At 28.9% G+C, this 12,154-nt stretch overlaps 1 protein-coding gene across 2 annotated transcripts in view; it reads left to right on the forward strand.

Annotated features, from left to right (window-relative positions):
- The window catches only part of Taf2 (TATA-box binding protein associated factor 2), a 101,923-nt gene extending 90,111 nt beyond the window's left edge, over window positions 1-11,812 (forward strand). For both annotated transcript variants that reach the window (XM_067287946.1, XM_067287947.1), the window contains 7 exons: window positions 1,019-1,088; window positions 3,105-3,209; window positions 3,292-3,391; window positions 3,468-3,545; window positions 7,093-7,317; window positions 9,650-9,827; window positions 11,364-11,812. In XM_067287946.1, coding sequence (XP_067144047.1) covers window positions 1,019-1,088; window positions 3,105-3,209; window positions 3,292-3,391; window positions 3,468-3,545; window positions 7,093-7,317; window positions 9,650-9,827; window positions 11,364-11,677 — 1,070 coding nt within the window. In that variant the 3' untranslated portion in view covers window positions 11,678-11,812. The remainder of the gene's footprint in view (window positions 1-1,018; window positions 1,089-3,104; window positions 3,210-3,291; window positions 3,392-3,467; window positions 3,546-7,092; window positions 7,318-9,649; window positions 9,828-11,363) is intronic.
- Window positions 11,813-12,154: the final 342 nt, after the last annotated feature.

Consider the following 12,154-nt stretch of genomic DNA (forward strand, 5'->3'; position numbering starts at 1 on the left):
GTTGTGGGAGTATAATTAATGTTAATATGGAAGACTTATCAATTCTTTTTTCCTTTAGTAGAATAAAAAAGAAAATCACATAGATGAGATATTAGACAATGTAAAGTATTTTTTTTAATATTAATAAAGTTGAAGAATTAATGATTATAATTTTTCACATTGCAAATATCAAAAATCATCTAACTTTTAAATTAATTTGTACAGATATGAATTATTCTCTAGATAAAATTTACTCACTATATAAAATATTTTGAATCTCAATGTTAAAATGATGGCTGTTCAGAGATATTTTCTTTAAATGCATAAATAGATGCTCAGAATGTTGTGTGTGTTATTAAAGTAATACAAGTAACATTTTAAGCATCTGTGCATATATAAGAAAAATATTTTAAAGCTATATTCCTGTTTTAAAGTTTAAAATTTAAAAGAATATTTAATTTAAAAAATGTCATTCTCAGCTGATACTAGTGTCAAGTGCTATGCTGGACTAAAGTCAAAACATAATTACCAAACAATTGTAACAAGTGTTAGTGGTATTTAGAAACTTCCTGACAATGTGACGTGTGTTCAATATTGCAGCTTTCTGTAGTGCCAGGTATATGTTTTTATTAAGGTCAATGTTTTGTGTAGTGTATATGGTATAACACCAATAGAAGAGAGGACAACAGGTACAATGAATACCTTATCCATCCTCCACAACTGTCTTATTTCTTCAGTGGAGTGTACTCATTGATTTTTTTCAGTGTGAGCAATTTTTGTTATGAGTGTTTAGAACAGTGATGTCTATTATGTAAGTGATGTTACTGCATTTGTCAATGAGAGTGATGTCAGGTCTATTGTGATGAATTGTTTTATCTGTGATTATGGCTCTGTTGTAGTATATTTTGGGTGTGTCATTTTCTGATACTGCCTGTGAAGTATATCTGTAGTATGGTTATTATTATTTAAATATTCTTTTAAAAATATGTACATATTTTAAAAAAATAATGTGTAATATAAATGTTAACTGATTTTATAGCTGATGGAAAATCTGAAGATTTAAATTTTTTAATGGATATTATTGAAAATGATCCAGTGCCTGAAGTTAGGTAATAACCAGAATTTTGTAATAAATTTTATATGAAATAATAATTACTCGAATGTTGCTATAAAAATAATGAGATTTTCATAAAGATCTTTTTGAAGCAATATAACACCTCTTATTTTAAAATTCAGAATACACAGTAGTTTTCTGAGAGCATAAAAAGACAGTAATACAATCAACTTGCATTAATACTGTATTTTTGCAGATAGACCAACCTGCCAGACAATCTGGGGAGACCAGATATTTCAATATGGTAAAAACCAGTATGTGACTGCATGCCACTTTAAGTGAGGTTATGCCTCCCTTAAACAAATAAGTTTTATTCTAAAACTGTGAACTACATTACAGCACTACATTAAGAACTATGTCTTCTTTCTAAACGTATAATCAAAATGCAGAAATTAATGATGTAAAATACTCGTGGAATGCCGAAATTGCTTTTTTTATGTTCATTTTATTGTAATTCAATCCAAGAACGCAAAAATAAGCATATCAAATTTCAGAAACTTGCTGTAAATTATCTCAACTTACACTGATTAACATCTGCTTTGTGTGCAATTTGAGAGAAAGATGTTATTTTTAAGATTAGGCAAGGTAGACTCAGTGTAGCCCACACTAACAACTAATGTTAATAAGCTGCTAATTGTTTTAATGCACTTTACATGAAAAATTTTGTCCTGATTTTAAGTCAGTCAAATTACAATGTTATTATTTTATTGTACTCAGAAGAATGTTTCCTTTAACATTTATTTGACAACTAGTTCTGTTGGATATGATTAATTTTATTTTTTAGTTGCAGTTTAACTGGCACTCCAGTAACCTCAGGGTTTCCAGCATGCTAGTCTATATGGTAGGAATTGCTAGGGGAACAGTTGTTAGTTTGCTTTATCAAAATTTCATATTAACAATTTCCAGAGTCAAGGTTATAATAAGCTTTATCTCTGTAAATTATACAACTTCAAAAGTATTAGGTGATTGAAATCGCTAACTTTATTCAGTAAATATTAATTAATAAAATTTATTTACAAAAACAAATTAATGTTCTAAATGATCTTCAAATCAAACAAAATGAGGCGGCAGTATTTGTTGTTTAAGTATGGATCAGTAAATCAAAGTGTCAATACATCAAAGCTAAAAGAAATCAGTAATATTTTTTTTGTTGAAGACTGTTTGAAAAAGTAAAAAATATTTGACATTTGCAAATAAAAAAACATCTTTATATATTCATCTGTGTAACATTCAAACTGCAGATAGTGGCATATGGTGTCTATTGTGGCCATTGAATTCTTGAAAGAAGGCTTAAATGGCTGAACATCACTGTCAATTTTGCTTTTGGTTATGGAATCATTCTTTCATCAAGCACTATTCTGACTGGTCCTGACACTATTGTGTAGACTATAATTTGAGTTTTAGTTACAAAACTGTACACATGTAGCCAAAAAGTAGCCAAGGTGCCAACTTCTTTTTTTTTGAAACCAAAAGATTAAAAAAAGGAACCAAACCTTGCATCATTGCATGCACTCCTCAATATACAAACTAGCAGATATTTACATGGAACTGCATCCATTTAAAGGGGTGGGTGTCCTTAAACTTTAACCCCTATTTTCTGAGTACAATAAAACAGTCTGCTAAAACCAGATGTTTGAATTGATCTACAATCGGAGGTTGAACCCATCTTTGCTCACTAGAAGAAAATCTATCTTACTCAAAGTGAAACATTTATTACAGTATCACTTTTTATTGTAAAAAGCAACCATCGAAAAATGTAAAAAGCAACCATTATTGAAACAGTGTTATATCTTGGGGATTGGGACGGTAATTTAGAGTTCCACAATCCATTAAAACATGATTTTACTATATATTATTAGAAATTAATATTTAAATTTACACTATTGCATTTTTCATTTATTGATAGTAATTTTCTTAGCTTGAATTAAAATGATAATTTGTATAACATACAATCAATTCTTTTTAGAAAACTTTTATATTTCTAAATAACTATTTAAATTTCTAATTTTAGATATCATACACTTAGGATGCTGACTGAAAATCCACCATTCACAAAGAAAGATCATAGTCACTTAAATACAGAAGAATTAGTAGAAAGATTATGGAAATTAATGAAGTATAGTTAATTAATATTTTTTGCATATGTTACAATAAAAATTTAATTTAAAAATTTTTAAATAATTTTTATTCAAAAATAGTAGTGGTTCGTCACACGATTCAAGGATAAGATGTGCAGCGGTGGATTTGTATTATATTTTATACGGTCGTAATAGGCCTTCTTGTCTTCCTATTCCAGAAGTATGTAATTCAAAGAAAACATTTTCAAATTGATTTTTTATAATTATTTGTTGATTATGATTTTAATTATTTACAGCTTGCAATGGTATTAAATTTGAAAGAAAAGAAAGCTAGAGTAAATCCTGCTATAGCATCAGAAGAAATTGACATACCTGTATGTATATTTTATTAATGTCGGGTCAAGCATAGTCTCAAATTTTGAATAAACAAATAAAATTTGATTTTTCCAATACAGTGGAACCTTACTTGACAAGCATAATTTGTTCCAGAATCTTAATTTATATGGGAAAAATTGTTTCACTTAACAAGTAACGTAAAATATGCGTTCCATGCCAGAAAAAATACTCAAATATTTTATGTATAATGTTTATTCAAAGAAAATTATACAATATACATTGTTAAGGAGCGTGAATCATCATCATCTTTTCTTCTAGTGCGGAATGAACCAACTTGGAATGCAAATTCAATTTGCAGAAAACAAAAAAAAATTACAGATGGTGTCTGATAAACACACAAAACGATATGCAAATTCTTGGGCTATGTAAAATCTATAATTAAATATTAGAAATTAAATAATTTGACTAGAAGTAGTCAGTCATGCTGCCATCTTGTATTAAATTTAATACAAGATGGCAGCATGACTGACTACTTCTAGTCAAATTATTTAATTACAGCCTTTACGTGATTCAAGACTTTGGCATATTGTTTTGCATGTTTATTATATAATGGGCTATGATTGTTAATGTTTATACATGTGATCAGACATAAGTTTGGAAAAATGTGTGATCACAAGTGACACTAAGATGCTAGCAGAACGAGTGCTAAACATAGACTGATGGAGCACGTGCACAATCCGGGACTTTCCCTCTCCTGGTCACTCGTTAAGCAAGTCATTTTTTCACAATTTGCTTTGTTCGTTAAGCAAAGTTCCACTGTAATTTTAAGTTAATTATTTAAAATTTATCTTAATTCATGAAGAAATAATTAGTAAACATGTTATGGATATATTATTGCATATCATAATGAGAATGTTATAGTAATAATTGTGTTATTAACTTTTCTAATTAATTGCAAAAAAATATATAATGATATCATTCAGTTGTTATTTAAATTCAAGATTTTAAAACATAAGAAACAATCTATTTGAAATCTTAAAGATTTGTTATGACACTGTTTTTTCCCAACTAATTTTCTTCATATAGAAAAACCTATTTGTTATCAATAACTATCACTTATTAAATGAATAGAGGTTTTAAATAAAAAATAAAAACAACTTAAATAATCCTTAGAAAGAAATTTTCTTATGACTAAAATTTAAGGAAGATGATGTATTTCTGAGCTAAGATCTAATTTTTGAATAGAATTTGGAAATTTTTTCTTCAGATAAAATATTTATTTTGTAGCATAATTTGAATGACAGAATTACTACTTTATAGATTATTTATTGATTTTGTTTTAAAATCAGTACAATCTAAAAATGGTTGTTTCTTAAACCTCCTAGATTCACTAAATGATCGCCTCAAATAATTGGGCTATAACTCCGCTACATCTGCTGAATCTAGAATCTTCTAGAGATAAAAGAGCCCCTGGAGTGTACACCATTTCATTTATTTGATCTTTTCCATTAGTTAATAACCTGAATATTGTTGGGTTTCTTTTGAAAGCTATATCTATTTGTATATCTTTTGCTATGTTAGAATAAACTTTGTGTAACTAGAGTCAAATTCAACTGTTACATATTTGCAGTCAGGTTTTTGTTCCTTAAAAATCAGTTATTTAAAATTCTAGCCAATTCAGTAATTAGTTTAATACTGTAGCCATGTTTTGTTGCTAGCTTTTTAATAGAATACATGGCAAGAGATTGAATCTCTTTTCTAGAACAATGCGTGTAAGCTCTTTCAATGAGTGTTCTAAATGCCACTGCTCTAAAACTCTATGGATCATTAGAGGCAGCAGGTATGAAAAAGGAAGATGCATTTGGTTTTCGATAAACTTTTGTGAGTATTTTATTCTCAACGATCTCTATTTCTATTTCTAGGTCTAGACAGTACACTTTTGTTTTTTTCTGATTGGCCTAGTACTAGTTTCAAACCATATTAATAGTTATTGTTAAAAGATTTTTTGAAAACTATTATGTTGGGTTTTGATTTCCAAATTATTAAAATATCGTCAATATATCTTGTATGTAAACAATGTTGCAAAGAAATTTTTTCATTGTGTGCTGTTTCAGCAACTTAACTACTATTTTGCATAAATCCCCTGAAAGGGGGCTTCCTTTTAAACCCCCATTTTTGTATGAATGTTCAATTGTTAAATGTGAAAAATGAGGTGTAATATAGCATATGCGTTAATTCTAGTATTTGTTGGTGATAATTTGACGCATTTAGTATATTACATAACAAAACATCTTTTAAAGTGCAAAAATATGGCTCAAGCCCGATAGATGGATACATCAACATGTGGGAGCATGAACATTTATATAAAACAATTTTTTTTTTTTATTTCAATGAGTGTAGTGACAAACTAATAAGGCAGGAAAATAATTTTCATATAAGTGTAAGTCACAGTGGTATTTATTAACCCTAACAATCATTTGAAATGTGAGCTTTTCCAATAGGGAGAAGGGGAGGTTAATCCTTCTGGTCAACCTGAACAAGTGGTGCAAACGTAATGTGAGTGTATGGTTGTCAACACTGAGACAGTCACCTTTACATAAACTGTTTATTTGGAAGACAATGCTTACACGTTTCTAGTTGAGCACTTTTTCCCTCTGATGAAAATAAATGTAAAAAGTTCAAAGTGGAAAGTTCACTGTCATCATTTATCCAACAGTGATTGGTCAGAGATAAAGTTTTGTAGGCAAACAGTGGTTCTAGACAAACTAGCTGGAAGTTGTGTAGTGCGGGAGAACATAGGTATAGCAACAAAGAATTCTGAATGAGGGAGAAGCAACCACCTTGTTCTTGAATCTTGGGGTTTTTAAAGGATTTTTCCCAAAATTCTGAATTAGAAGAGGGACCAATCAATTTCCAGGTGAAATTAGACAACCAGATCGGGTGTGGGGAAAGTCCACTCTGCGTTAATCAATTTGACACCTCCATTCGACTTCGTCTGCAAGTGTTGATTGAACTTTGAAACTTTCTCTCATATCTCACACAATGATATTTTCTTTTCTGAGATTAATTTTTTGTTTTTATAATTTACAACACAATAGTTTTTCTTTTAAAGGAATGCTACATTTTCTCATTTATTTCTAAATTTTGTCATGTCTACGAGCATTGATGTCAAAGCTCGATCTTTCCGATTGACATTCTAAACATTCTAGCATGTTAGTTTACAACAACTCATGACCTCATGGGGTCAACAATATTATTTATTTCATACCTTCGTGACAGATCTATTTTATGCATTTTTTTTTAGAACAAAATGTTTTCTTAAATGACTTGAATTTTTGGACTCTTTGTTAGGTCTCAGACAAAGTCCCATGCTTTAGATATATAGAACTTAATTTCTTATTTTATAATTTTTTTGTACAAATTTCTAATTAGCTACAGCATATTTAAAATATAAATGCTATGAAGCCACTTAAAATGATTATATATTTTTTTTATTCAAATGATAGTATTACTGTGGACCATAATAATAATTGCTTTTTTAAAATTTATTTCACTCAAGATAAGTAAAAAATTTTATATTTATAGCTTGAACCAATGGAAGTAGAAGAAATAGTAGAAACATCAGAAGTAGAATTACCAGTAATTGAAGAAGTTGTGGATGTTGTGGATACAAAAGCAGAAACTTACATTTATGTGGATGAAAAGAAAGATGGTAATGTACCAGTAATAGAAGAAAGGATAATTGATCCATGTGATTTTAAAATCGAACCCATGGCAGATGAAGAAGAAGCTAAAAAAAATAAAGTTAAGGTAATGTTCATTTCTTTATTCAAGTGATATTCATAGTTTAATTTATGGTAGTCTCATCTAAATATCTGTTTAATAAATTTTTATACCTGCTATATCTTAAAAATGTAACATTCTATGTCAAACATCTTTCATTATACCACATTAAATTAATTGATCTTAATTACTTCTATAATTAGATTGTAAACATTATTATTATATAAACAATAAAAGAATTTACAATACAGTAGAAAACCAAAAATCAGAATCAATTGGGGACTGGGGTTGTTCAGATTAGTGATTTGTTCGGATAACCGATTATGTACGAAAAAATATATTAACCTGTCCGATGTTCAAATTTTTTTCCGCTTTGTGTCGAATTTTTGTCGATTTTAAGCCTAACGAAAATTTTTATAATAATAATTGAAGCTATCGTATCGTTAAAAATTATTTCTGCATTTTGTACAAACAAAATAAATATATTGAAGAATATAAAAAACATGAAAATTATACTTTAGAAGTAAATTTAGTATCAAAAACATTCGATTCAGCACAACACAGTCCGACTGAAAATCGTTCCGATTACCGGGGTTCCGATTAACAAGTCTCTACTGTATTCAAAAAAATTACTCAATTATATTTTGAATCAAAGTAAGTAAAATAGATTAAAGATAAATATTTTTATTGAAATTGCAGAAATGTTTGGAGAAAAATATTGTGATTTTAATTTCATTTGGCATAATAATTTTAAAATTTTTAGACTTTTTGAAAATTGCTTTAGGCTAAATAATTCAAATGTATTAACTAATTTTTTTTTTTGATAAAATGGAGTGTAATTTTAGAATTCCATTATAAATCAATTTTTCAACTTGTATACATTCAAATTCTGCATGATTTAGATCATTGATTATCAAACTTTTATCTCATGGCACCCTCATTTAGAAAGTTACATTTTTATTGAATAGTAAGCAAAGACTGGATTGTGAACTCTGAAATGATGATTGAAACTGAAATGTTCATTTTCAAATGAATAATTATAAACTAGTTTAAAGATGGAAGAATTTCACATAGGATTTTTTTATGCAGGTATACCTCGTTCTCAATTATACATCATTTGTCAAAAAAGTGTATAGAAAAATAAAAATCAAGTTTAAGTTATTTTATTAGACTTTACATCTGTCTGCCACAAATATTGAAGTCGTAATATCGCTAGAAAGCATTAAAAGCACAAAATTATATTAAAATATGAACATTTACAGTAAATGTTAATATAATCATCATAAATCCTAGAGAACGAAACATGAAAACATCTGTGTTTCTGTGTTGTCGTCTTATTTAGCGGTCTTTAAGTGCTCATTATTGAATGGTAGTTCCAATATCTACCATTTGGCGTTGTTTCAGTGCCACTTGATATTGGTAAATTTAACATAAACTAATTTATTTTCTACTATTGCAAAATAATTTTAATAACTATTTGTTATTTAACCTTAAAAAATTATCTTATTTTATAATGTCTTAGAGAAACTACGATGTACTGTAAACATGCACAGTACATGTATTCGTATATTTAGATTACTTTTTTTCTGTACTATATTAAAAACTAAAATTTATTTGTTTTTAAGCTTAAAATAGATTCTTATTAACCCATATATTATTAAAAATGCATTTATAAATAAAATACAGAACTGGGAATGGTAATTTGTGGTTTAGCCTAGTGACAAGTAAATTCGACTTACGTTGCCTCTCCTGGAACGAATTACCGACGTAAGGTGAGGTATACTTGTATTTACCTTAGTGATGAATTAGGATCTTTAGTGTGAAATGAGGAGAAAGTCTTAAGTTTAGTACATTTAGGACTGGAAATTTGTTAAGAGCTCCTGTTCTCAAAATATAGTTCAATCTACTTCAAGCTTTTGCTATCAGATCAGTGATTAATAAAACTATTAAATAAAATAGAAACTTGGAATACCTTATCCCAGAAATTCTCTCTGTTCCTGAATCTTGCTCGAAGTGCAGACACTCTGCAGATCAACATTAGTCTCCAGTCTTTCACATTTTTTTCTGAAATGTTCCATAGTCCAAGGGACCATGTGATGCTAAAAAAAAATTATTTAGTTACATTTGTTTGGAAGTATTTTTGCTTTTAGTCATTTGTATTGCTGACTTGTGTATAAACAACAATTTTTTTTTTCTATCAGGAAAATAATTAAGAAGTAAAAAGATAAATGTTTCTCAGAGAAAATTTTCCTTTTTTTTTTCTAAATTATATTTTAAAAATTTTTGTAAACTAAATTAAAATGCTTTAATGTTGAGAACAGCTATCATTATAAAAATTGTTTTCATACTGTTTATTTAGGATTCATCCTTACCACAAACATGTACTAGTACTTCAGCAGTTATGACAGTTTCTGGGGCAGAAAGAGTTAGCAGCAGTCCAGATTCTACATCAGCTGCTGCATCGTCATCGACACCTTATCGATCGTTTGATGTATATTCAGATGATTCCCAATCTAAATCCTTACCTGGAATTCAAGGTGAAAAAAACGACAAAATTGCTATTTCATTTTAATATGGAAGAAAAATTAATACAGTAGCCCTTTGTTATAGTGGACATATTAGGAGACAAACCAAATAAGCAATATATCAGGTGGCACAATATAAATTAATACCTAATGTATCTATCCATTTGATTTGTCTACTTTTAATTGGTAGTTGCAAGATTAATGATAAAGTAATGATACAACTATGCAGATGCAAGAGAGCGAGAATGTGTGGTGAAAGGAGGTGATGATGTTTCTCACTCTCATTAAGTACAGTGCAACTACACTGACGTGGAGATAATGATGTCACATGTTCACATCATACTCATCACCAAGAAGCATGAATTAATGCATTGTATGGAAGTGAAAATCAAAATGGTTTGACTGTGAAACTTACTACTAGCAAAGAACAACTTTTGTTATTAGGATTATTTCATGACACATAAAAACATGAACATATAAAAAGAAAATGAAGTGTCCTCCTCTCTGGAAACAGCAAAAAGATAAAGAACTTTTATTAACATTTTATAATAAACAGAATTTATATGACTTTATAGATATCTATAGTTTAAAAAAAAAAGCAAAAATCTTTTTATATATACAGTTGAATGATATGAGAAGCCATCTCTACTTGTGCCAAGGCACACGTGCAGTATTCAGCAAGAAGAGACAAGACAGGATAAATATCAAACCTTGTCAGATGTTTGCAAGAGCCAGAAATTCACTCACACCTGCAAGATTTCTCACTTCTCACTTGTGTATGGTTTTCCTTTGTGAGAACTATATCTCTCTCTACTAGATTCATGTCTGCATAGTCACAACCTAAGGCCATGGCTCTCAATCTGTGGTCCACGGAACACAGGTGTTCCGTGAAGCCACTTCAAGTGTTCTGCAAAAACATCAAATATACAATTAAAAATTGTTACATTGTATTGATTTTTCTTTTGCAAAATAATTTTTGCATGGGAATGTAATCAGCAAATGCTAATGTTGTCATCTACTAGGCCGAGCGTGCTCGATTTCAAAAAGGTTTGCCACTCTTGCTTTAAATCTGATATATTGTAAGTGTTCTGTGGAAAAAAATGTCAAAGTTTAGTGTTCCCCGACTTCACAAAGATTGCGAACCACTGCCCTAAGGTAATATCTTTGCCAAATTTCTAGTGGCAATGGAAACTGATTTCTTTTTTTAAATTATTGGCTGAAGCACTTTTATAGTTAGAAGAGGAAAAAAGGTGCAATATATCAAGGGGCTACTGTATTTATTTAAATTGTCTGTTGTAATTTATATTTTAATAGCTAATAGAAATATCCATAAAAAATTTCAAACTTTTAAAAATTATTTTTCAACTTTTTAAAAAGTGGGTGGTGATTTTCCATTTTTATTTTGCAACCTCCTTTAAAAGAATAATGTTAAAGATAAAAATTAATATAATTTTAAATTCCTATTTCTTGGAAATATATCAATTTTTTTCACTTTATTGAAGTTTTAAAATATCATATTGATTAATATAAATGATTTTCTTATATTAGGGTCTACTGCTCATCAGCCTACTGGTTTTGATGCAAGCATGTTTAAAAAACCTCCAGATACACCCGAAACTCAAGGTAATCCTTCTGGAGATGATGATGGAAGTACAGATCAAAATCCAGAATTCGCACAGTTATTGAAACCTCACAGAGATAAAAAGAAGAAGAAGAAAACTAAGAAACATAAGCACAAGCATAAACATAAACATGAGAAATTTGACAAACTGGACAGAGATAAAATTTATAGTAGTGGCAACAGTAGTAATCAGTCCCCTGCAACTTTTAGTGGAGGAAGTCCTCAACAAGAAATATTATAAACAAATTTGAAATTAAGTTTTGTTAACAAATGACCTCTTTAAATTTTTTATTTATTTTAATTGTACAGTACATGTCATTATTAAAATCTCTTTTTGTAATTCATAATAAATTTTTTAATATAGTTTTTCAATTAACAGTCATTCTACGATTCATTATACGTAAACAAAGAACTGTTTTTATCATCATAATTAAGAATTTTTATATAAGTAAGTTGATTGCTAGTCATTTCTATGTGTTCAATTGTATTAAGAGAACGGCATACCATTTGACTGTTGATTTCTTTAAGATTAAATAAGTTTTGCAAAAAGCATAAACAGGAAATAAATTTAAGAAATTCTTCCAGTGTAAACTGATGCTTTTACCATGTCAATCATCCAGCCAATCTGCTGCCCCAGAGATTGGTCTCGAAGCAAATTTCAGACTTTATTGAGATATGTTGGCCCTCATTTCTCATCTCCCAGCTTTTTCCTGTTGTG

Source organism: Centruroides vittatus, unplaced genomic scaffold (assembly GCF_030686945.1).
Source record: "Centruroides vittatus isolate TY-2023 unplaced genomic scaffold, ASM3068694v2 scaffold_752, whole genome shotgun sequence".
NCBI lineage: Eukaryota > Metazoa > Arthropoda > Arachnida > Scorpiones > Buthidae > Centruroides > Centruroides vittatus.